General features: G+C 43.1%; 1 protein-coding gene across 15 annotated transcripts in view; it reads left to right on the top strand.

Moving 5' to 3' along the window:
* The window catches only part of PTPN13 (protein tyrosine phosphatase non-receptor type 13), a 236856-nt gene that overhangs the window by 143188 nt on the left and 67184 nt on the right, over positions 1–26484 (top strand). For 12 of the 15 annotated variants that reach the window (XM_075929548.2, XM_075929544.2, XM_075929542.2 and 9 more), the window contains 13 exons: positions 480–900; positions 1058–1155; positions 3312–3404; positions 6262–6369; positions 8153–8284; positions 8797–9257; positions 10114–10257; positions 13727–13820; positions 14710–14795; positions 15390–15552; positions 16250–16464; positions 16556–16654; positions 19692–20056. In XM_075929548.2, the coding sequence (XP_075785663.2) occupies positions 480–900; positions 1058–1155; positions 3312–3404; positions 6262–6369; positions 8153–8284; positions 8797–9257; positions 10114–10257; positions 13727–13820; positions 14710–14795; positions 15390–15552; positions 16250–16464; positions 16556–16654; positions 19692–20056 (2479 nt within the window). The remainder of the gene's footprint in view (positions 1–479; positions 901–1057; positions 1156–3311; positions 3405–6261; positions 6370–8152; positions 8285–8796; positions 9258–10113; positions 10258–13726; positions 13821–14709; positions 14796–15389; positions 15553–16249; positions 16465–16555; positions 16655–19691; positions 20057–26484) is intronic. The other 3 variants (XM_075929556.2, XM_075929546.2, XM_075929553.2) reach the window with 3 other exon arrangements.

Below are 26484 nucleotides of genomic sequence, written 5' to 3'. Positions count from 1 at the left end.
ATATTTAAATCCCCCGCGGATTTGCCTAGTCCAAAGTCTACATTAGCATCCCTTTTCCGGAAAGGGGTGCCAATGTAGACACAGCCAAAGTGTTTAATAGAGTTTTGAATAAGCATTTAAACTTATGGATACTTATGTAGGCCTTTGGGGTCATTTCACCCAATGCTGTGTTAAAGCTCTGTGGTGGCAGTGCAGATTTCAGTCTAATAATGAAATTTAGGAGAACTATTGTGTGGTTTTATGCTGTGGAATTGACTACAGTATAGACTAAGCTAATGTCAGCATGCTAGTATTAAATCCAAGTCTTTCTCCCTGAGCTAGATATTCCAGGACCTCTTAGTCATATAGTAAGTTTACTCTCATAAGCTAAGGTTAAAAATTACCCATATGTTTAAAAAAATCATACTAAAATGTCAAATTAAAAGGAAAAGTGTACTGCGGGACTATAATGTGTGCAAATCAGTCCTTTTTCCTTGCAGAGAGAGCTTCATTTAGGAGTCTGAACCTTCACACTGAGTCTGTTAAAGGATTTAACATGGGACGTGCAATCAGTACGGGCAGTCTGGCCAGCAGCACGTTGAACAAGCTTGCCATCCGACCTTTGTCAGTTGAAGCTGAAATTCTGAAGAGACTCTCTTGTTCTGAGCTGTCACTTTTTCAGCCACTTCCTGGCTTCTCCAAAGAGAAGAATGAGAAAGCTTCATGGGAGGAAAGACCCAGGGCCATGAGCAAATCGTTTCATGATCTGAGTCAGAGCCAAGTCTCTATTTCCCCTCAGCGGAAAAATGTTATTAGCGCTGTAGATTCTTCTCAGAAAATGGAGGAACTAATAGGAAGACTCTTTCAGCAGAGGCCAAAATCTGATTCTGGGTCAGTAGCTGGAGCAATGAAACTGAACAAGTAAGAGGCACTCTCTTTCCAAAGCTTTTGATTTTTTTATGCAGTGCATTTGCATTTTTAGATCAGTTTTTATTTCTACCACGCTTATTATTTAGCCTATTATTTTTTTACATTGACTCTTCCTCTCACCTTCCTTTTCTCTCCCCATCCTGTTTAGTTCAAAATCTTTTTCAGGTTTAAGCAGAAGCCTTGAAAGAAAGAAAAATGAATCAGACTCATCATCCATTGAAGATAATGGTCAAGCTTATGTTGTAGGTCAGCATGGAAAAAGTTTTATTATTTTGTTTACCAACTAATCTCTAGAGTTTTCTCTGATATAAGGTTATAATATACAGGCGAGCAGGTTGCTTTAGTGTTCTGCTTAGAAATTGTTTGCCATTGCCTTGTGTTGCGTTTACATATTTTTGATTGTTTTTTGTTTTAAAATCAAAATATTTTAACAAACCAAAAATATCCTTCTCATAAAAGTAACAAACCTGGGTGCACATAGGTTAGGGATGTTAGCATGTACCCATTTACATGGTTAACCAATAAGCCTAGGCACAGGCAGGAGCCGGTACATGCAATAAGCCAACTTTCAAGCTTTCTGTCTGCCTGTACTGGCTCCCACAGAGCCAGCTGCTCCCTACACTGCTGCCAGAGGCAGCAGCAGGGGTGGGGGAACAAGTGAGAGCTGGGGGCACATATACAAATATTGTATAGTCCTATTAACTTGACTAGTTTTCTACACAATGAAAATTAGGATCTTTAATTCGAACTACCGGTACTCCTCGTGGATCCTAATTCGAACTACCTACTCCGTGCTGCGTGTAGCCGCAGGCACGGAGTTCGGACTAAGGGAGATTTAAAAATGGCAGCGCCCGGGAAGATGCAAATGAAACCTGGGATATTTAAATCCCGGGCTTCATTTGCAACTCTGGTTGCCCTCATTTGCCCACCTAGCTCGAACTACCGAGCTAGTGTAGACATACCCTAAGGTGCCACAGTACTTCTCGTTGCTTATGGAGTTTTTTGGCACTCTTCTGCTGCTCTCTGTGGTACAGCAGTTTTGTGGTATTATACTCCATAGAAAATGTATTATACTTCAACTGCTTGTACATGTTGATTCCAACTAGGTGCACACACACCACATGCACAGTGGTCAGAAGGTTTTTCCCCTAGTGATATGCATAGGGTTAGCTAAGGAGCCCCCTGGAATTGCACCTTCATGGTAGTATATATAGGTCCTTTCCAACCTACCACCTGTACTAGAATAGGATTGTTTTGTCTCAAAAAAATATATTTCAGAATCTAAATGTTGGGGCCTGTTTCAGATTGACCACGGTCCCTTTAAGAATCACTTTGATAAACTCTAAGGCTGTGTCTACATTGGCATGATTTTGCACAAAAACATGCTACCTGTCTACACTGGCGGGGAGTTCTTGCGCAAGAACACTGACGTTCTAATGTGTGAAATCAGTGCTTCTTGCACAAGAACTGTGATGCTCCCGCTCAGGAAAAAGCCCTCTTGTGCAACTGTTCTTGTTCAAGAGGCCGGTGTAGACAGGCAACCTAAATTTCTTGCGCAAGAAAGCCCGATGGCTAAAATGGCGATTGGAGCTTTCTTGCGCAAGAGAGCGTCTACACAGGCATGGATGCTTTTGCGCAAAAGCACATGCCAGTGTAGACGCTCTCTTGCGCAAATACTTTAACGCAAAAACTCTTGCGTTAAAAGTATTTGCGCAAAATCTTGCCAATGTAGACGTAGCCTAAGGGTATTCAAAGCTTGTAAGTATAAGCAGTAAAACTTATCAAATGACAGCAAATGCAAAGAAAGAGATTTGTATGTCTGTGTGTTAGAGTTAAGAAGCTTAGAACCTCTTCCTACAAACTTGTGCCACATACATCCCCCACTGAATTCAGTAACTCTGATTCTGCAAAGCACTTAACCTAGGCTTAATGTCATGCATGTGCTTAAGTCTTTCCTTATTAAATGAAATACACAACCACATGATTTAGTGCTTTGCTGAATGGGGCCAATATGTTGTAAAATCAGAGAACTTGTCAAATTGTGGCCTAAATTTTATATCTAAGGAAAGTTTTTACCTGGAGGAAGGAAAAAGAGTCATTTTATTTGGTTTTAAAAAAGAGATAATTGAATGGAATTATAATTCAGCTGTAAAGTGGTGAGGGAGAGAAGTAGGTAATAGAATCATAAAAATGTAGGTCTAAACGGGACCTTGAGAAGTTACTAAATTCATCTGCCCTGGGGTGCGGGTTGGTCCATATATGGGCCTATCAAATTCAGTAGTGTCCTTTTGTCTTATAAGACAAGTCCTGTAAAATTGAGTGGTATAAAAATGAATATAAAAGGCACATTATTTTGAAGATGTCCAATCAATAAGTTTTATTATCAAATTATGACTTTTCAGTAGATACTCTACAAACAACGCAGCCCATAGTGTCCTCACCAGAAAGAGAGATTGTCTTGGTGAATTTGAAGAAAGATGAAAAACATAGCTTAGGTAAGTTACTAAAGGCCTGTAGCACTGTGAAAGACAAAACTGAAATGTGTGTGTGCATGTGCGCACGTGTGTGTGAGAGAGGGACAGAGAAAAGAGAGAGAGAGAACAAACATGTTTGAGGATGTCAGCTTTGGCCAATTGAAAGGACTTTGAAAATCTCTGTACTAGTTAAATTTCATCGTTAGTTTTGTAACCTGCTAAAATAATCTCAATGTCATTCCAAATGATGTAAGTAAATATGGTTCTAAAATGGGGCTGGCAGGTTTGTGTGTGTATTTGGGTAACATGGGCAACTGTAAGAGTTTTTTTAAAAAACATAGATCATAGACTTTTTCAAAAAAGAAGGGAAAAAGTTTGTATTCATAAAAAAAGGAAAGTGATTCAAACATTAGATAGAGCTTATTGGTAGACAACATTTGAAGGTTTTCGGTGTTTTGCTACGATAAAAAGGAGTGCAGGAGTGAGGGCAGAGGGTTGGGGGGACTCAGGGCAGGCAGCGAAAGGTGCTGAAGGGGGGGTAGGGGGTGGGGGCTGAGGGCACAGGGTTTGGTGTGGGAGGTCAGGGCAGGGGATGGGGTGTAGAAATGGGGGCAGGTGTATGGACTTGGGGGGCACTGGAGTCAGGGTAAGGGGTGGGGTGAAGGTTGGGGGGCTCCAGACGGGGGCTGGGGAGTGTTGGAATGAGGGCAGAGAGTGGGGAGTTCAGAACAAAGGTTTTGGTGGGGAGACTCAAGGTAGGAAGAGGGACATAGGGGTGCAGCAATGAGGACAGGACATTGGAGGTGCAGGACTCAGGGCAGGGAGCCCAGAGCATGGGGCTTGGAGGTTAGGGGAGGCTTACTGAAGTGGCAAGGATGGTGCTGCTGTAGCAGAAGCTCCTCCCAGGGGACCAGAATTGCACTCTCCAGTTGCTGGCTCTTCTTGGGGGGGGGGGGGGGGGCAGGGCTGCACAAGCTGGCCCAGGCTTCCAGCTTGTCTGGGGGGACAGGGCTCTTCAGGCCATCCCTAGACTCCAGCTGCCCCCTCCAGTCTGTCCAGGGGGTGGGGCTCCAGGGGCTGGCCCCCGCTTCCCTCCCCGTCCCATTCTGCAACGTGGCCAGTGGGGTAGGGCAGCACTCCAGACGTGGCCCTGGCTTACAGCTGGTCAAGGAGGCAAAGCTTTGGGGGCCAGGTCAGGTCTCCAGTGGGCCCCCTGGCCCTGCCACCTGTCCAGGTGGGAGGAGTGGACGCCACCCCTCCCCCTGCAGCCTGTCCGGGGGCAGGGCAAAGAGTGGGGACTATGGCCTCCAGCAGAAATACCCGCCTTCCCTCCAGCCTTCTACTGGTCAGGGGGATGAGGCTTCAGGAGCTGTCCCCTGCCACCACCCCTCCAGCCCTGCATCCTGTCGTCAGAGGGAGGGCATTTCCTGGGGGCGAGGATGAGCTGTACTTCCCAACCTCTAGGGTGATCCTAGGGATTCCAAGATGGGTGCTCCCCACCCCCATCCAGCACTGTTTCGGTCAGGAGGGCCTCTTAAGCAGTCCAGTGGACAGCTACGTGGAGCGCTGTCTGCGGCTGGGCAATCTGATGCTGGTGTGGATGCCCCCAGTGGTCACTCTGCAATATAGTTCTTGCCCATGCTTGCCGTCCCCAGTGGCCACTCTGCAGTATCGTGTTCCTCCTTTCTGCCCCCTCCCTTTCTATGTTCTGGAAAACATTCCCGTTCCAAGCACTTCCCATTTTCTTGGCACAACCAAACCTGATCTTGGTTTAAGTTAGGATAAGAGGAAGCTGCCTGCCAAATTTGGTGGTCCTAGCTCTTTCCTTTTAAGAGGAGTTCTTGAATAAACCAACTCGCAAATAGACAGATGGACTCTCATACAGATTCACAAACTCTCTAGAAGATGGATGGATGGACAGATAGATGGATAGACAGATATTCACTGCTTTCCTTTGCTATATAATTTCACCTAATTTCAATAGAGATTAATTCTTAGTTTAAAGCAGAGTAGTGGAAGACAAAAGAACTGGATTATAGTCCCTGTTCTGCTAGTGACTGACATGTGATCTTGGGTAAATTATTCCCATATGAAACGTTAGAGTAATTTTTATACATGTCCCATCTTTGCAATGTCCTTTTAAAAGTTACTCTGTAGTTCAGTGTATCACCACTGTGTAATTCCAAATGGGGAAAATTCTAAGAAACGTTATTTGTATGTGAACCTTAAACTCTCATATTGCAACAACTCTCTTAAGGACAACCTTAAAAGGTGGAAGAAGTAAGTGTGTGTGAGAGAGAGACTTGGGGGCCTTGAAAAATAAAGAAGAAAATCAAGTTTGCTCCTTCCCAGGCCTATATGAAGAGAATTTTTGCAGTTCCCATGTGTGGATCATCAGCCTAACTGAAAGGATAGTGTTACATTTTTAACAAAGAGATTTCCTCGAAGTGTTACTCACATATTTGAGTTAAATGAACATTAATAAAATAACCAAACCCAAACATGTTAAATAGATAAAACTAATTCTAACTTGCTCATTTAATTAGACTTCCTTCAGATCTCTGATATACAGTCCTCCAGGTTTTCCAGTCATCTATAGTCTTTTATGAAACCTACTTAGGCAAGATCTGAATTTCTAGGTAAAAATCAAGCAGAAAAGAAAATATTATTGAATTAAACCCTTTAAGACTTCTTCATGTATCATAAAAATGAAAAAAAATGGGGAGGACAGCAATCTTTTCCTTTTGAAGGTCTCTTTTACATGGATTTATGTGTTACATATACTGCTAGAATAGTAATTTTTTTCTATCAAGTGGCAAAATACAAACTTTTAAATAATGAATTAATTGTTGAATGTATGTTTGTCTGTTTTAAATAGGATTTCAGATTGTTGGTGGAGAGAAGACTGGAAAACTTGATCTGGGAATTTTTATTCACTCAGTAGTTCCTGGAGGACCAGCTGACTTGGATGGGTCCTTAAAACCAGGTAAATTATGTGCTTAGAGAAAGATGTACTCCAGACACAGGATGGGGGGCCAGAAACACCTTCATTCTAGTCTTGTTTCTAATATTGACTACATCTCTGTCTGTGGAAGGTTGTAACTTAAATGTCTATGTCTCTGTTTCTCCATTGACCATACATATTGATAGTTACTTGACAAGTATTAATGACTAATTATTATTTGTTACAAAGTATCAGGCTCATAGCAAAGGTGGTGCAAAAGGTACTCACACACACACACACACACTGCCCTCATAGTCCCCTAAATAAGCATGAGCAGCCAGGAGAAGGCAGGAGTGACATGCTGCCTGAGCCTCCCTCCCCAATTCATCTGAAAGTATTACAGTTTCATACACACATGCATCCACTGTTCAGCCCAAGTGGACTTGGATGAAGTGGTGGATATATTTGCCTGGAAGTTCCCTAGGAAACTGGACTTCAAACTGTCTTTAAAAATGGAAACTAAGTATGAACATGTCTTAGACACTGCTGTGAACTTACTGTCATGAAGAAAAGTTTGCTGTTACCTAAATCTATTTCACTACGACTAGCCTATATATAGCCTTAACTGAAAACTCTGAAGACTAAGACTGGAACATTTTGGAATATTGATTTTCACTTACAATATTAAAGCAAGATCCCAGAAGGTTATTTCCATAAAACCTTTATTACTTTATACACTTTTAGTATGTTATAACAAAATCATTTTACCAATCACTGTTTCCACTCAAATTTTTCGTTAACCTTGCTTATGCACACTCATTGCATGGCTATTTTGAACTCCTTTATATTTAAAATAATTGCAGTCTACAAAAAAAGTGTGTGCACACGCACACAGAAATTCCTGCATATGGGCCTGAGTATGAAAATGAAAGGCTCTGTAGAAGTCCTAAGTAGCATGAAAATTATTACAATTTATATAAATAAATTGTTTAACTTCACTGTTTGATAGCTATTATATTTCTATTAAACAATGCAAAATCAGATTCTAGCTGAAAAAAGTGACTTATTTTTGTGACAAGTAATTCCTAAAATTGTGTTTACCTGATCTCAATGTTTTCAGTGTATTTACTTAGTGCGCTTGACTGCACTGATGGTAGCAAGTTTCATCGTTTCACAATACTCAGTTTCACCCTTTGGGTACATCTACAGATCAGCATTATTTTTAAATAACTAACTGTATTTCAAAATAACAAAGCTTGCACTCACCCAGCAAGATGTTATTTTAAAATAATTTCAAGCTGGAGAACTTCTTGCTCTGACTCTTGTAACCTTCATTTCACGAGGAGTAAGGGAATTCAAAGAAAGAGTATTCTTCCTTCGACTTCCTGCTGTGTAGACAGCACGCAAAACTGAATTAAGCTATTTCAACTTCAGCTATGCAATTGACGTAACTGATGTTACATATCTTAATTTGACTTTTGCCCTGCATTGTAGACATGCCCTTTGTGTTTTTTCACATAGCAGTAAAGAATGTAGGAAAGTTTATAAAATAGAGAACAATGTAATTGTAATCCAACCAAAATTGTCAGGAAGACACACACAATTTTAGGACCAGAAACTAATTTAAACACATTTTTTTAAACTTATCTGGGTTTCAATTTGACAATGTTCTTTAATTTTGTTGACCAAAGATTTTGACAAATGTCAACTGCTAAGATTGAAAATGAGCATAGAGTTTCGCACGGAGATAATACCTCACAACCTTATTAAAATCTGGAGATGTAAATGCTGGATTGTTTGTATCTGAACAAATCCTCTTGTGCAGGAGACCGTCTAATATCTGTGAATAGCATGAGCTTAGAAGGTGTCAGTCATCATGCAGCATTAGAAATTCTGGAGAATGCTCCTGAAGATGTGACACTTGTTATCTCTCAGCCCAAGGACAAACTCGACAAAGGTATTTTAAAATAGTCTTACATTTATATTACAAATTCTGTTCTTTCCTTTACCATTTATTATAGGAGAGATTGATTTCTTCCCCATCCCAAGATGTACTTCTTCTGCTCTTGCAAACAAGCAACGAACCAAATGTCTGATTTAGCTTTTCTAAAGTCTTGTCTATACTGCAGATGGTGTGAATTAAAGAGCATACCAGAATGTTGCAATCTAATTGCCCTATGTAGACACCTAGCTCATATTATACCCATCTCATAGAGCTGGAAGGGACCTTGAGAGACTATTGAGTCCAGTCCCCTGCCCTCACAGCAGGACTAAATAGCATCCCTGACAGATTTGCCCCAGAAAAAGGGCCCCCTGAAGGACTGAACTCACAACCCTCGGTTTAGCAGGCCAACACTCAAACCACTGAGCTAACCCTTTCCTTGTCATACAATTAACCTGAGTCATCATGATTTCTGTATTTATACCAGACTAAATATTACTGGTTAATTGCTGGATTTTTATTTTTAGTGTCATCTATACATTTTGCCAATGGAACAAAGACTTATTTAAGGAGACCTTCATCAATGCAGGACAATGAGGCAGAATCATCTTCAGAGGAACACAACAGGTCACGAGATCACCAGAGGCCCATCTCGGGAAGTTCATCTGGATTGTCTGTGGGCAAATGGGACAGAAGCCTGAACTCCCAAGATTCCAGGACTGAAAGTGCCAACTTGTCTCAGAGTCAAACAAATGGCTTCTTTGGCAACCACATTGGTGACAAAGCCCATCTGGGTCTGCAACATTGTAGTGATTCTCAGTCTACCATTTCCAAACCAAATGAGAAAAAAAGGAACTCTGCAGATGGTATCCAGACAAAAGCAAAAAGGCCTGGGGTGGTGAAAACTGTGGATTACTCTGACCGAGGAGATTCTGACATGGATGAAGCAACTTATTCCAGCAGCCAGGAGCAACAGGCAGCTAAAAAGGCACAGTCCACTTCTGTTGAATGTTTTCAAACAGTTTCATATACATGGCTGACTAGCCTGCTATAGATTATTAATGTGCTGGAGGGAAAGGAAGCAGAGGGAGGGAGGGACAACCTGCAGCTTCCACTGCTAACTGCTAATGCATTTGGTACTCATGTTCAAGTACATATTTTCTAATGCTAATTCCCTTTTGTGCTTCAAATGCATTGCAGATAAGGGACTGAATAAACAGACCACTGTTTAAAATTGATCTCTTTATAGATTAGGTAGATTGATTTTTACCTGCATTAGGGGAAAGCAGTGATACTGTCTGTGATGAACTGGTAGTCTCATAACAGAAGAAGGGTCCTTCTGGCTATGGTTTAAAAAAAAAGAAAACGTATTTGTAAATTCTACATTCATTCAGTGAGCAGAGGAGACCTGATGCTCTACCTGTCTGAAAGTAAACTGACTGGGGACATTGTACATTCATTCCTAAATGTAATGGCCTTGATCTCAGTTAATGAAAATGTCCTTTGAACTTAGGGAAACTACATCACCTTACAGCTCCATCAGACAATCTTCCTCATTGTACAACGATTCTTTCATTTTAAAAGACCAATGCATACAAGTATGCTGGTCTATGAAAACAGTTAGCCAATATGGGCCAAATTCATCCTAGTATTATGCACATTAAAGTACAATAAATGCATTTACAGTAGGAAAAAATTGAGCCCTATTTTATTAATCAGTACTTCCAGTTAACCCCTTTCTGCTCTGTCACACACATAAACACACAATTGAAACTAATAATTAATTTCTGCTCTAATGAGGAATCATTATTTCTTTTTGTTTTTTTTTATGTATGTGTGTAAAGGAGTCTTCCTCAGTGAATACAGCAAACAAAATGAATTCTAAAAAACTTTCTACAGCACCTCTTAAACCTGGAGATATCTTTGAGGTCCAACTAGTCAAAAAAGATAGCGGCTTGGGAATAAGTGTCACGGTACTGTTTGACAAGGTTTTTAGATGTTTTCTCTTCTTCTCCATTCCCAGAAACCTGTTAAATTGCTAATTTACAGGGAAGCTTGGTGTTTTAAATGGTGTCCAGTACCTCCTACAGATACTTTTCATCTCCCTGAAGCTGGAAAATGCAAATTATTTCCATATCTCTTTTCTTGTCGTTTCCCATGTATTATTACTACTATTAATTGGACTAACATCCTGCCTAGTAGTCCTTCTAGTGGACTAAGAGCCCCATTATGCTTGTACTATATGCACACAGAACCAAAAGACTCCAAAAGCTTACAATCCATGTGTAAGACACAACACAATAGATGTATAGAGGCAGATGGGAGAATGTAGCAAAAGAAAAATGAGCTAGTATTGATCCATATAATAGAAAGTGATATGAGTTCACTAGCAGCCTAACCATTGACAGGTAGTTTAGCAGTCATGAAAAAAGAGAGTTGTAAGGAGGAGGAGGAGATAGCTTTGTGAATGTTTATATGGAGCTCCTCTTAAGTATGAGAGGCAGCATAGAAAAAGATACAAAAATGCTTGTTTGACAGTTTAACAAGTGGGCTGTAGAAACTGGAATAATGGGCTCATTAGAGATGATATTGAATGAGAGATAATGGACAATGAAGGGCCTTGAGGATGAAGTCAAGTAGCTTCTTTTAGGCGTTTGAAATTAAAGGGCAAATTTCGTACCTAGAGTAACACCCATTGAAGCCAATAAAGTTAAGTTTGGCCATATTTGGTCTAGCTTTATTTTTGTTTTACTGGCTTATTCGCCAGAGCCATTAGTTTCTCTGAAAATAAGTGTTGTCACTTATTAAGCGCTTATGTTTTCCCCCGCTGGCTGAGAATCAGAAGAGCACCAAACATTTCTGCCTAGGTAAGGAGTGGCTAGTTGTTATTTTTTTCATCCTTCTAGCAACTTGGTAAGGAGCAGTGTTCCCTCTAAGCTGTGGGGCAGCACAGCTTCACAGGTAATTAATCAGCCCTGCCCATTCAGTCAGCTCCATGCCTGGAGCCCTGAGCCTCTGACTGGGAGGGGCTGATCAATCACCTGTGAAGCGGGGCTGCCACACGGCTTAGAGGGAACACTGGTAAGGAGATATATATTTATTTTTAATTTAAAAAGTCACACCAGATAATAACTTGAGTAAATTGGTTCACATTTCATTACTAGCCTGCTTGGTAAGGTCTCTTTAAAGGCAAAATGACTAATATATCATTATATCCCCATTTGTTTTTCTGTAGGTGTCAGAAAATCTTTTTGATTCTTAGACTACATAAATTTCAGTGATTAGTCTAACCTCCGAATTCTGCAAACAATTTGAATGTCAGTAGTAGCATGCTGATAATAGTGAGGAGGTATTAGACAGAGTTCAAAAGAGAGGCCATTTTCTGTGATTAGATGTAGGCATTTTCTAAATACATTGTAGATTCAAACGCCTTCTTTCAAGTGTAGCAGATTTTAATGCATGTTACTTTGAAGATGAGGACAGCAGAATAAAGCTGTTCCCTTATTAGATCCCTTATTCAATCTTTGATTCACATTGTTAGCCATCACTGGAACAGTTTCTACTGCTTTTGGAGCAGAAATTGTGATAGTGAGTGTTATAGACCTATAAACAGCAGCTATAGGTAATGCACTCTTCTTAAACATCTTAAACAGTTGAACACATTACCAAATGGTTTCTAATTGGCAGGAAAATTAAGTAAAGGACTGTAAGGCTGAATACAGGATGCGGGGGCGGATCTGTACTACAGATCCTTTGGTCCCTAGCCTGGATTATGGCTCAGTTACATATACAAACCTTGAATATAAATTGTAAATGAAAAAGTTCTCTAAATCTACAGAAATTATAGTAGTTTTCACTAGCTGATTTGCAGCCAGTTTCACTATAATGGATGAATAGAGGTGTAAATTATGCAATAGTATAATGACGATTTAGCCATTGGTATGCAGCAACCCTGCCATTCCATTGGCACTGTTGATGCTGTCAATGGTCACCAATATAAGGACTTTCCTCAGTAAGACCTAAAAAGGGGTTGCTGTGTATCACTTTCTCATTTTCTGTCTCTGTCATTTTTCACTCTTCTACTGTTAACCTCAATAATAATATTAAAACAATTGGATCTCTAGGACATACATTGAGAACATTCGTAGGCTAGCTATTGCTCCTCCTTTGAAAGTGTGTAGGATTCCCTGGAATATCATTGAACTATATGACAGGTTGAGTGCCTGGAAGTAACTTCACTTGAAACCTGAGCAGACCTTCAACCCAAATCTTTATGGCACCTCCTAGTAGGATGTTAAAAACTAGTCAACTATCCTATAAGCAAATGCTTATCAGATAGTCAGTCGACTAGTCGATTCCCACCCCCCTTGCTGCTTCTATCAGATAGAGGCAGGAAAGAGGAAGTACTTGAAAGCGGCAGCTCTGCACAGCCAAGCCTGGGATCAGGTATGTGGCACTGAGTGCATGGAGCCCAGGGTCAGCTGGGGAGTTCCCAGATGATCCAAGGTTCCGTGTAAATGTCTCGCTGGAGTCCGGGCTCAGCTGTGCGGCACTGCCCCTTTGAAACACCGAGGTGGCATTTCAAAGGGGCAGTGCTGCACAACTGAGCCAGGAATCAGCTGTGCGGTACTGCATGTGGATCCTGGGGTCAGCTGGGGACTCCCCAGCTGATTCTGGGTTCCATGGAAATGCCAGCTGACCCCAGGCTCCATGCTGTGCTGCTGCTTTGAAATGCACAAGAGCCCCCACTGGGGACTCTTGTGCATTTCAAATCTGGCACCTTCATACAGCCCCCAGTCAACGGGACTTCCCTCTGACCCTGGGCTACATGCAGAGTTCTGCATTCCTCCTTTGAAATGTACAAGAGCCCCCGCAGAGCCTCTTGGAATTTCCATCGACTACTCGACTATCGATAGGCACTTCCACATTCCTCCTTTGAAATGTACATTGACTACTCGTCAAGTCAGTTAACCACTGGTTAACATCTTTACCTCCTAGCACAATATACTTTGCTTTCAGACAGCTTTCTGTAACCTGAGAGAGAGGAATACATTTTAGTTTCCCATTAATTTAATAAGGGAGGGACAAAACTAGGATATTGCATGTCTGCAACTTTTATTTTGGCTGTTGATGCATGTTGTGCAAAAACAATACTTAGCTTTTCCACACTCGTGAATGCAGTTCTGCTTGAGGGATATTTCTTTTGCTGGAAAGGTTTGCATTTTAGTCTAATCATTTTAGAACCTCCCCAACTGCCACATCCACCTCAACTGGTTATGATTTGCATGCATCTCAAAATATTGTTTATGCAAAATTATTTACAAGTTGGCTGCTGCTTTTACATGCTGATGAGTTGAGTGCTTCCTAAGTTCTTAAGGGTTGATTAACTTTATTATTCTAAGATCTTCTGTTTAAAGTTTTTAAAGTTTGCATTTTACCTATTCATTCTCCATTTAGGGTGGTGTTAACACCAGTGTAAGACATGGTGGCATTTATGTGAAGGCTATTATTCCTAAAGGAGCAGCTGAGGCTGATGGTAGAATTCAGAAAGGTACTTACTTTGCTGTTTCCGCAAGTTTTCTTAAATAGCAGTAGAATGAAATCCAGATAATTTAATGTAGTCTTTGGAGAGGCATTATAATCTAGGCACTGAGAACTCTAGAGGTCTACTAAATACCTCCCCTTATTTGCTTGTACTCACTTTATGGGTGTATATTGTCAATGGGAAACTACGTACTTCTCTGAGGTTTTTCTATAGCTCCCCTTTATCTTAGTCTTTACCTTATGTGGGTGTTTAATTAGTTTAGCTTTGTAAAGCACTGTGATTATTTAAGGGGTTAATACTTTCTAAGTTTATAAATTTGACAGTGGTATGCAATGAGGAGATAAGCATTGAAGACAAAGTGTGGGACTATTGCAGTATCTGCAAGAACTGCTGAAGCTGCACCAGAAAAAAAAACGACCGAAAAAATGACAAAATCTAATGCATTCTGCTGTAATGGAGCAAATTGCTTTGATTACACCCAAAAAGAGCAAAAAGAGGCTTTGTGTAAATAGTGACCTCCTCGCTTGACCTCTTAAATATTTCAGTACAGAAACCCTTGTAATAGTTCTGAATGTCTTTAAGTTAGTCTTCTTAGTGGTAGAGTCCCACATTTAGATTAAGGTTTTTTTAAAAAATAATTCTCCCCAGATTTCCCAGTGAAGCACTGCTTTGAGCATTAAAACGGTTTTAGACTTTGAGGTTGGAATTCTTTTACAAGACACTTCTAATACAAAAACCATGATTCTCCTCTCAATGGACAGGGGATTGCCTGAGTCACTGCTCTTGTTCATTGAAAAATGAATGGATCACTGTTACTTGAATTATAAGAGTGTTCTATGTGAATTATTTTTATCACATTCTTCCTTCTTCTAAATTGTGCATTGTTTGCATCTAGGTGACCGTGTGCTCTCTGTCAATGGGATTAGTTTGGAAGGTGCAACTCATAGACAAGCTGTGGAAACACTGAGAAACACTGGTCAGGTAAGCTCATCATCTCCGCCCATCTCTGGTAAATAAATTTATCATGAATAAAAGTTCAGGAAACAAAACTGACAACAGGAGCTCTCCACTGTGCACTTCCTTGCTTAGGACCGCCTTCTAATACACTTAATCATGCTGAGTAACACCTCACTCCAACATTGCTGCCATTTCAGCTAATGGCATTATTCATTGCATGAGGCAGCTGCTTCAAATTTCAAAATTTGGCCCTTAGCACATTGTGAATGGAAATGCATAGTGCACAAAAATTGCATAAAAATTAGTTATCTGAAATAGTAAATTGCTACCTATGCATATTGCAAACTGTCTTTTCCTCCAAATTCCTTTGATGCAAGACTCATCTGTGAAGTAAGTAATCAGTGGAATTTGTATTTATCTGTTATTGTTGATGTTGCCACTTTTATAGATCTTAACAAAATAATGAGCTACTTACAATAATTTATGGAGATTTGTTATGGATACAGAGAATTTGTGACTGTGAAATGTAGTTATCCAAACAGATTAGACTAGAATCTATATTGCAAAATATGTTATCTTTGTGCCTAGTGCTAACTAACTTGAATACATTGTGTGTAGGTAGTGCATCTGTCGCTGGAAAAGGGGCAGCTACCAGTGGCCAAAGTCCATGCTCCAGTTACACCGCAGTGCACGCCTCCAAATCAGGCAGGACAAAGTGAGCCCTGGAACAAACCAGAGAAGAAACTGACCCATAGCAAAGACTACAACTTTGTCACTGAAGGTCAGGTCATGAAGAAAAACCTATCTAAACTTTAGAGAATCCCCAAAACTTTCCAGATTTTGACCATCAGGTGACCCACCAGTGAAGAGACTCTCAGAAGTTAGCACTGGCAGTGACCACGTCCCAACCTTTATACATTACAGATTCTCTTTCATGTTGCTAAATGCCTTTTGAAATATTTCCTTTAATGGTGTCTATGATTTTATTTTAGCAGCCTTTTCAATAGTTTCTTCTCTGATTATTCCTTAACTTCTTTAAATTTTGTCACTTTTGAAATGAAAAGCTTTGATTCCTGTAAAAGATCATGTCTAACCTCCGAAACATTCCTTCTCCTCTATACTTCTCAACTCTTTCTACAGCATAATGTTCTTACAGCCTTCCTGCATGTCCTCTGAGCCTCTCCCAGGTAATACTATTTTGGGGATTTCCTCTATTCTGTACTATGTGGACATTTCCAAGATAAGAGCAGTGGGGAATGAAACCATGAGTAATTTTTGTATGTTTTGTCTAAACCCATCATATACAGAAACACAGGGATGTTCTTACAAAACTTTTCCACATGGTAACCCTTACCCAAACTATTAATGTAATCACTGGTGGGACACAATCTGATTGTTATTTCTGAATAAGCAGCCTTCAAGGACAGAGTACTATAAGAAAAGAGAAAAGTATTCTATTATTTGTATTTATTTTGCAGACAATATATTTGAGGTAAAGTTGCTGAAGAACAGCTCAGGCCTGGGGTTCAGTTTTTGTCGTGAAGACAGCTTTACTCCAGACCAACTGGGCTCAAGCATAGTGAGGGTTAAAAAGCTCTTCCCTGGGCAGCCTGCAGCAGAAAGTGGACAAATTGAAATTGGGGATGTCATCCTGAAAGTGAACGAAGCTTCGTTAAAAGGATTATCTCAGCAGGTTAGAGCTCTCTCTCTGTTGTCTTACTTGTAAGTAATAGGTACCTTGCAAGTGGGACCTGTGTCTAATACAAAATCAACTGTACCTGTAGGAGGTCATCTCAGCTCTCAGAGGAACGTCCCCAGAAGTCTCTCTTCTCCTTTGCAGGCCACCACCTGGCATACTACCAGACATTGATCCTTCTCTGTTGGTAAGGTCTATGACATATGATGTTTACATTTCTCTTCATTAAGTTTTGTTTATTCAGAATACATTAACTGCATGTGTAAATGAAAAATAGAGAAGTGGTGGGGGAATAGGCAGATCATGAGAACGTGTTTGCTATGTTAAGTCACACGTGCGTAAAATAGAAACAGCCTTTTTCATAGAAAAAAGACAATGCAAGGATCTTTGTATATTTATAATAATACATTTTAAAAAATGGACTCCTAAATGCCTTAAAATACTACAACTACACTGTGACAATTTAGACCCCTTGAGTGCCATCAGATGTGCTCAAGGTACCACTGAGCCTGCCTTTTCTGTCAGCCTGAATTCCCTTTACCTAGTCTTGCTGAGCCAAACTCACACGGTTCTTCCAGCCAAGTATACAGGCAAGGCCATACCCAACTGAAGAATCATACCCACACTGCGATCAGCTATGGAAAAGCTCATCTTAAGGGATTTGCCACAGTGCCAAGATATCTGCTGCCTTTTGAGTACAAACCCAAAATTATATGAAATTCACCTTTTTCCTCAATGTGGAGGAAGGTATGTACAACTTTCTCCCCTCCCCCTCCAGTAGAAATTACATCAACTGGGTTATATCATAAACAAGAAATAAGAGATAAGGTGTATTTCAGTGGTTACAGAGATTGCAGAGCAAAGCAAATTACTAAGACAATGAAACAAATCACACAAACTAAGCTTGATTCGGTAAAGAAATTGGTTACAAATAATTCTTCATCTTAGATATTATTTAGGTAGAGTCCTTCACAGGCCAGGATCTGTTAGCTTAGGTCCAGCAGTTCTTTGAACCCCCCACTTTCCCCTCCCCCCCTGCCCTCCTGTTACAGTCTCTTTGTTTATAGATGTTTTCAAGTATGTCTCTGGGTGGGAAGGCAGGGTAGAAGCAAACAAAGACATTGATTGTTTTCCTCCCTCACCTTGTATAGAATTTCCAGAGGTGGGCATCCTTTGTTTTATTCCCACACCTACCAGTGGAACAGATCAGCAGTCCAAGATAGAGTCAGTATCAGATGACCACGGTCATCTGATTCTGGCATCACAGAGTCCATGAGTCAGTAATAGTATGGAGCGTCCATAGGAAGGCCAAACCTATTCAGAGTCGATTCTCCATGCTCTTGGACCATTAGCCCTGTCAGGCTTTTCCATTGTGGTACCTGAAGTTTTAGCAATGGGTATCACCCAAAGCAGCATAGTTAAAATACAGATACATTGGTCAATTATTGTAACATCAGATACAGAAATGATACATACATACTGTGACAGGGAAGGGTAAAAAGCCTGTTAAAAGGGAAAAGGGGCAGCTGAGACAGGCAGCTGCAAACTAATTAAGGGCCAGGGGAGCTGAATTAGGCTGCCACAGGGCCTCTTTAAAAGCCTTTCCTAGGGCAGAAGAAGAAGGAGAGAGAGTGGAGGAGGAGCGTGGAGAGGAACAAACAACACAGGGGTAAGGAGACTCAGAGAAGCGGAACGGAAGGAACCTCCAGCCCTGCTAAAGGCTGCAGGGGGAGGTGAGGGGCTCGAGCAGGGAGTGTTGAAGGGCTCCCTGTCCCCACGGGGCTAGAAGGGGGCTCACTACTCAGCTGTGACTGGGCCAGGGCTTCAGCCCAGTACTCTATTCTTTCTGCTGGGGGTCAGGAAGGCCCAGGGCTAAAAACTCTGCAAGTGAGGGTCCCGCTGCAGCCCTCAAAGGGTGAGGTAGTAGATGTTACAGGGGTCAGGGTCTCAGGAGGGGGACTGACCCGGTCACAGTACAAATAAGAGAATGATTAGTAAATCATAACTGTTCCGATGATATCTTACATGAGCTATCTTTCCCAAAGCCTATCTCACTTATGTCCTATTCATATCATATGCAAATTTCCATATGAAGAATGTGAAGTGTAATGCCACATATATTTTCCTTGGTAGTGTTCATTGTTAGTTTCAAGTTGTCCTCAGCTAGGGTTACATTTTCTGTGAGATATATGGTGAATTAGCCATGAAACTGCCGTTTAATATCAACAATTATTTATAGTTTAGTTCAGCTGTATATAAAACTGGAAAAACTCAGCCAAAAATGCATGATCCCAAAGAGGATTTGTAAAATGTCTCCATCAGATCAAGTCCAAAGAGCACAATCTCTGTTTTAGATATTTTAGCGTACTTGGAAAGTAGACTATCTATCCTGCATCAAAAAACATTTGTAACTCCATATTAGTAAAGTTGATTTCAGTAATAACAATTGAAAAGTTACAGATAAACCGTCTTCAAATCAGGTCACTTTAAACCAAATAAAAACTGTTTTTACCTAATAATAGAAACAGATTTGTATTGTGTGTGTAGCCATCTAATACAAATTTGAAAAAAGGGCAAAAGGAGCAAAAGGAAGAGGTAGATGGAGTACCTGAATACAGAGGTTTCCCATGAGATGAATAAATGGAACAATCAAAGATTCCATAGCCATCATTAATTGATACATCATGTTTATGGGAATGTGATTATACAGTTCTTTGGGAAATGGCATTGGAGCCAAATGTTGAAACTTTTGTGGACAACTCTGCAGCTGGTGTAAATTGTCATAGGCCCATTGATCATTTCTATCAGCTAAATAGCTGCCTTTTCATGCTACCCACAGTTTGAGTAGTTTTCCTAAATACACGTGTTTGAAAATACACGTTTGCCTAAATACACATGTTTGGCAAGTAGATTACACCCCAGAAGAGCCAGCGCAGAGCGATCTGCGCATGTGCAGAGAGCAGAACCATGCGGCTGGTGAGCGGGGTTCACCGCCGCTCAGCGAGCCCTGGTTATGAAAATAAATTAAATTCACCCTGAACTCTCTGGAGTTACCAGGGTTGAATTTGGTCCCCACTGCTGACTTTTGAAGTAAATAGAATAAACTTTTGATTAAGTGTGATTGATTATTTCTGCATTCTTTACACATTTTATGCCAAATCTAAAGGGAATAGATGACCATTAAAGCCAGTGTCTTGGTTTGTTAAACATCACATTTTTTGCAGACTCCCATACATTCCCCACAACACATATTTCCAGATGTCAGCAAAGAAACCTCTTGTGTGTCAAATGGAGATCAAGGTGATAGCTCAGATGAATATGAAGTGACTGATAAGAGCAAAAAGCAGCTAAAATCTCCCTCTAGAAGAGACAGCTACAGTGACAGTAGTGGGAGTGGTGAAGAAGAGGTAGTGGTGACCCCAACACAGACAGCAAGCCCTGGCTGGAATTCGGCCCTGTACCAATCTCTGGACAAAATGATGGGTCCTGCACAGAGTCAGTATGAAACTCCTTGTACCCAGGAGGAAGAAATCCGTACCATCTACTACTCTGCTCATGAGACTCCTGGCAAGCCAGAGTTTGAGGACAGGTATGATTATAATTTTGTAAAAATAAATACTTAGATTTTGCAAGCCTAGAACAATTTCTCTGCAAAAATGGATAAGGCCTACTTGTAAAAAATTAAGTCTTTGTCCACCTAAAATCTAGTCATTTTCATATTTTAAAAAATGTGTTTATTTGGGATGGTACAGTTTGACCCTGCTTCAAATTGTAAATGCAGAAATATCAGAGTTCATTCCTGAATACCTGTGAAGTGAATAAAAAGTATCTTTGCAGAGCTGTAATCATGTAAGTAACAAAGTCTGACTCAAATATTATAAACTATTCAACCTCTCGTTCTTCTTTGAGTGCTTGCTCATGTCTATTCCACTTAGGTGTATATGTGCCGCGTGCACAGCTTGTCAGAGAATTTTCCCTTAGGGGTACTGTCCATCCGCAGGAGCACCACAATCCACTTCTCAGATTGGGCCCCGGGGTTACTCTGGCCCCGGTAGGGCCCCCACTGTGATTCTTACTAGGGACGCTTGCTCCAGAGTCACCACAGCACGGTGCCCCTGCTTCCCTGTGCCCTCTCTCTACTCTGAGTTGACTGTCGGTTGGCGGGGAAGGGGGGTTTGGGCCCTCCTACTCTCCAAACCCCAGCCCAGGACTGCTGCCCGAAACTCACCAGCCCTCGGGCTTTCCAGACCCATCCTGGGCTACTTCCTTCCCCGTTGACCCTCCGGGGGCATCACCCCCCCCCCCCCGGCTCTTTCAGCTCACCCGAGGTGTTACGCCACATTCTCAGTCCATCACTGTCCTCTAGGTCCAGTCTTCACCCTAGGGAGGAAGGAAGGCGCCTGCCTCGCCCCCTTGGCATCTGCTCTGTCTTCTTCCCCTCTCTGGGCGTCCTTCTGCTTTTTATAGTTCCCTCGCCGCTGGCCGCATGGCTACCATTAATGACGTCACGGGATGTCCGCTCCCCCTTCCCCCGGTTCTGCCCCTCTAGGCCTTTTACGTTCGGCGTGGGCGTAGCCCTTCAGGCCCTTTGTCCGGCGCCGGCTGCCAATCAACTGGCCCGACGTTTACAGGATCTTTCGAAAAAGGCTTTATTTTTCAAAAGATCAGCCTCTAGACTGCCATTTTTCTCTGACAAAGCTCCATGCCAAAAAAAAGCGGTGGCCATTTTTATGCTAATGAAGCACGGGATAGTTAAATCCCACTTTATTAGCAATTTCTATGTGCCTAATCTACATCTCTCTGTCAGCAGAGAGGTGTAGTCTAGACACACCCCAAGTTCCCTCCAAGTTGCTGTTAAATAGTTGTTTAGCCAGAGTTAGATAAGGTTCATGTTGGATTGGGGCTCTCTTGTTACATCCTCTTCCCTCCCCACCCTGGTGCATGCCAGAGCCTCACAGCTTTAAGCCCTGCGCTGACTGTTCCAAACCTATGCCCTGCGGTGACCCACACAACTCGTGTTTGAAGTGTTTGGCAGAGACCCACATCCCAGCCAACTACAAAATCTGTCATAGTTTTAAGCCTGAGAGAGTCATGCTTGAAAGTATTCCTAATGGGGTTGCTCCTTACCCGGCACTGACCGCGGACGCAGCACTGGATTCCCACAGACCACTGCCCTCAGTGCGGGAGGCACCAGAGTCCTCGGGGGCCTCATCGGCGTCGAGACACCATTGGCCCAGCACGTTTGCAATTGCCGGTGTCATGCCAGAAGAGGAGATTGGAGAGTGGCAGATCTCCGCATGCTCAGTCAGGATACTTTGTTGCGCCCGCACTGGCCTCAAGGTCTGCTGCTCCTGGATCAGAGTGTGGCCAGTCGAGTGTGACCAAAAGTCATGGTGCAGAGGAGGAGCCGGTGCTTGTTGATAGGCCTTCCATGTCGGACACGTTTCAGGCAGCGTGGGAATTAGTTGAGTTGACCGTGGACTCGCCCTTGCCTCCACTGGCGCACGAGGACCGGCCTCGGGCCTGTATCTTGTTGATGGCACCAGATCCAGGCTTGAACTTATTAGGATCAGCGCCTACTCCAGTGCCCTTGTGATCAGTGGCCCATGCAGCTCTGCGCTCCCCAGTGCTCACATCCACGCTGGCACTAGCAGCCCCTTCGGCGCCAGTGGCCATGCTCTCGTGGGAGTCCAGAGAGAGCTCGGCCTCCAGCACCCTTGTTCCAGCGGCAAAGCCTGCAGCAGTGGAGCATCTGATACCCCCACCACTGGTCTGGCATTGGCGCAAGCTAGCGTCCATGGTTCAGCACATGGAGTGGCACCGTTCCCTAGGCCCCACCTTGGCCCTGCCTTGGTCAGAGTCCGACTATTCAACAGATTCTGACTTTGAATAGGTACGGTCCCAAGTGATGCTGTGTCATTCTTGGTTCTGGTGCTAATTAGGCTCCAGGTGTCAATTCAGGTCCTGGTGCCATTCCCACACTCGGCACCGCAAGCAGTATTGCAATGCCTCAGGCCATTCACTACCACAGACCTGGCCCCACAGTGGCAGCCCCCAGACCAGTGGCCCTCCTGGACTCCGTTGGCATACCATCAGGCCTAAGGGAGTGCTCCTCCCACCATGGGATCCTCATGTTGGGGACCCCAAGTACCGCCTTTGGCCACACCGTTACCCAGCTCCCTGGCACCAGAACAGGCCTCAGCAATCCGGAGTGAATCCCCTTAGCCCCCCATCAGAGGGTGTGTCAGCATCCATACCACCCATGGACAACAAGGCAGAGTGGCAGGACTTTGTCCTCTAAGCGGGCCATGAGCATTTATTCTCACACCCACCACTACGCTTGATAGTAGTGCAGGCTGTTAACCACCGTGAGCATCATGGAAAGCCTCCCTACTCCCAAGAATAGGGAGGCCAAGCAGTCAGACCTATTGGGTCACAAGGCCTATGCCTCAGGGAGTCTCCTGCTCAAGGTTGCTAATCAGCAGGTTCTCCTGACTAGGTATGCCTTCAACTCCTGGGCAGCAAAGACAAATTTAGGGAGTCGCTGCCCCAGGATTCTAGGTGGAGTATAAGGCCTTGTCTGAGGAGGGAAAGGTCTTGTCCCAGGTGGCAATCCAGGCTACCTTGAACTCCACGGATATGGTGGCTCGCAGTATGACAACTGGCCTGGTCTTGTACAGAGGCGCATGGCCCCAGATATCTGGCATTCCACCAGAAGTCTAGAGCAAACTATCCAGAAGCTGCCTTTCAAGGGCACAGCCTGTTTTCAGAGCAGACCAACACCAGCATCCACATGATAAAACACTCTAAGGTAGTGTTTCTCAACCTTTTTTAATAAAGTATCCTTTAAAAAAATTATAAGTACCCCGTGTACCTTCAGTTTTCAGACACACATTTTTTTCTACCATTGCAACACATTTGTTAAAACAACTTAATTGTAGCCGGGCAAGTGATGAAATTTTTGGGTGTAAAAAGTACAAAAATAATAAAACACTATAAAACTTTAAAACAAAAATTCAGTTTTCTCCAAATTTCAGTTGTGTTGACGTAATCCCCAGACTTCTCTTGAGTACCCTTAGGGTACTCGTACCACTGGTTGAGAAACACTGCTCTAGAGCAACCCTCGGGTCCCTAGGCATCCCTCCCTTTCAAGCAGGGGAATAGGCCAGATTTCTCCAGGCACAGAGGCTATAATAATAATAAGAGAAATGGCAGGCAGCTGTCTTGCTCTTCATCCAACCAAGGGGCGGGCCCCTTAAAGAAGCCCCAGGGCCCTAGGCCAAATCTTTGAAGGTGTGAGTGAGGACAGCACACCAGTCTTGGACAAGAGGCCTTTTACCAATCACCTTTTCCCCTTCCACTGTGCCTGGTCACATATCACAACAGACTGCAGGGTCATAGGCATGGTGAGAAGTGGTTATTTCATCTAACTTCTGCTCCTGTCCTTCCCTCCCTCCCCCATTTCTCTACACCCTTCCTCTTCAGGGATCCCTCTCATGAGCATCTTTCAGGGTGGTAGTGTAGAAGCTTTTCAATCTGGGGATAGTAGAGGAGGTCCTACTCGCAATACTTCTTGGTCCCAAAGGCCAAGATTGGCTTCCCCCTCATTCTGGACCTGAGGGAGCTCAACACTTTCATAGTAAAGTAAAAGTTCAAAAGGGTAACATTGGCCTTGATCATCCCTTCCCTGGCCACAGGAGACGGGTATGCTGCTTTCATTCTCCAGGATGCCTAACTCCACATCTCTATCACACCCCCACACAGGTGATTCCTCCACTTTCTGGTGGACCGCGACCGTTATCAATTTATGGCCCTTCCCTTTGGCCTTTCTATGCCCCCCAGAGTTTTTACAAAGTATATGGCGGTGGTAGCCGCCTTCTGGAGGAAGCAAAGGGTCCAGGTCTACCCATACCTGGATGATTGGCTTATAAAATGTTCTTCCCCCCCCACCCCCTCCTAGGTGTCCAACCACATATCCCTCATCAGGGAGCTGTTCCGCAGGCTGGGCCTTATCCTAAAAGAGGCCAAATCCACCCTGACCCCCACACAAATAGTAGAGTTTGTGGGGGCTTATCTGGAGCCTCCCTGCCCATAGCGTGCTTCCTGGCAATAAAGGAGGCCATCCTGAGTCTCCAGTCATTCTCCACCATGATGTCCTGGTGTTGCATGAGGGTTCAGGGTTCATTGCAGCCTGCACTAATGTGGTACGACATGCCAGGCTCACGTTATGTCCACTCCAGCTCTGACTGGCGTGGACGCACTACCCATCATTCTAGCACATATATACGGTAGTGATGGTACCTGCAGACATGTTGAAATCCCTCGACTGGTGGCTGTGAAAGGAGGTGATCCGTTCTACAGCCCTTCCCTGGCCATTCAGGTGGTGACAGACACTTCTAATACGTGTTGGGGACCCCACCTTGGGAAGCTACGGACACAAGATAGGTGGGGCCCTACAAACCTCTCCCTCCACATAAACATCAGGGAGTTGAGAGCTATTCGCCTTGCATGCAGTGTTTTCCTGCCACAACTTCAAAACAAGTGCATTTCAATTTTGACAGACAACATGACAGCGATGTTTTATATAAACTGACAGGGTGGTGCTCACTTCTATACCCTGTGCACAGAAGCCTTCCTCCCCTGGGAGTTCTGCATAGCTCACAATATCCACCTGGTGGCACTTCCCTCCCTGGGACCCAGAATGGGTTGGCAGATCACCTCAGCAGGTCCTTCAAGGGGCATGAGTGGTCCCCTCAGGGCTGACGTAGCCCTGTCTATTTTCCATAGGTGGGGTTTTCCCCACTTGGACCTGTTTGCAACCCACAGCAAAAGGAAGCAACTTTGAAGCTCCTGAAAGAGGGGAAAGTGATCAGGAATAGTCAACATGGATTCACTAAGGGGAAGTCATGCCTGACCAATCTGATTAGCTTCTATGATGAGGTGACTGGCTCTGTGGACATGGGGAAGTCAGTGGATGTGATATATCTTAACTTTAGCAAAGCTTTTGATACAGTTTCCCAAAATATTCTTGCCAGCAAGTTAAGGAAGTATGGATTGGATAAATGGACTATAAGATGGATAGAAAGCTGGCTAGATTGTCAGGCCCAAAGGGTAGTAGTCGATGGTTCGCTGTCTGGTTGGTGGTTGGTTTCAAGGGGAGTGTCCCAAAGATGGGTTCTAGGACCGGTTTTGTTCAACATTTTTTTAATGACCTGGAAGAGGAGATGGATGGCACCCTCAGCAAGTTTGCGGATTACACAAAAGCTAGGGGAAGAGGTAGATATATTGGAGGGCAGGGATAGGGTCCAGAGTGACCTAGACAAATCAGAGGAATGGGCCAAAAGAAATCTGAAGTCCTGGGACAGAAGAATCCCAAGCATTGTTATAGGCTGGGGACTGACTGGTTAGGTAGCAGTTCAGCAGAAAAGGACCTGGGGATTACAGTGGGTGAGAAGCTGGATGAGTCAACAGTGTAGCCAAGAAGGCTACTGACATATTAGGCTGCGTTAGGAGGAGCATTTCCAGCGGATTTAGAGAAGTGATTATTCCTTTTTATTCAGCACTGGTGAAGCCTCATCTGGAGTATTGTGGCCAGTTCTGGACAAACCCATTATAGCAAAAATGTGGACACATTTGAGAGAGTCCAGCAGAGGGCAACCAAAATGATTAGGGGTCTGGAGTACATGACCTATGAGAAGAGGCTGAGGAATTGGGCCTTATTTAGTCTGCAGAAGAGAAGAGAAGAGTGAGGGGGGATTTGATAGCAGCCTTCAACTTCCTGAAGGGAGGTTCCAAAGAGGATGGAGAGAAGCTATTTTCAGTGGTGACAGATGGCAGAATAAGGAGCAATGGTCTCAAGTTACAGTGGGGGAGGTCTAGGTTGGATATTAGGAACAACTATTTCACTGGGAGGGTGGTGAAGCACTGGAATGGGTTACCTAGGGAGGTGGTGGAATCTCCATTCCTAGAGGTTTTTAAGTCCTGGCTTGGAAAAGCCCTGGCTGGGATGATTTAGTT

This window comes from Pelodiscus sinensis, chromosome 4 (genome assembly GCF_052426305.1).
Source record: "Pelodiscus sinensis isolate ZL-2025 chromosome 4, ASM5242630v1, whole genome shotgun sequence".
Classification (NCBI taxonomy): domain Eukaryota; kingdom Metazoa; phylum Chordata; order Testudines; family Trionychidae; genus Pelodiscus; species Pelodiscus sinensis.
The sequence above is the reverse complement of the archived record's forward strand: the minus strand, read 5'-3'. Positions and strand labels throughout refer to the sequence as shown.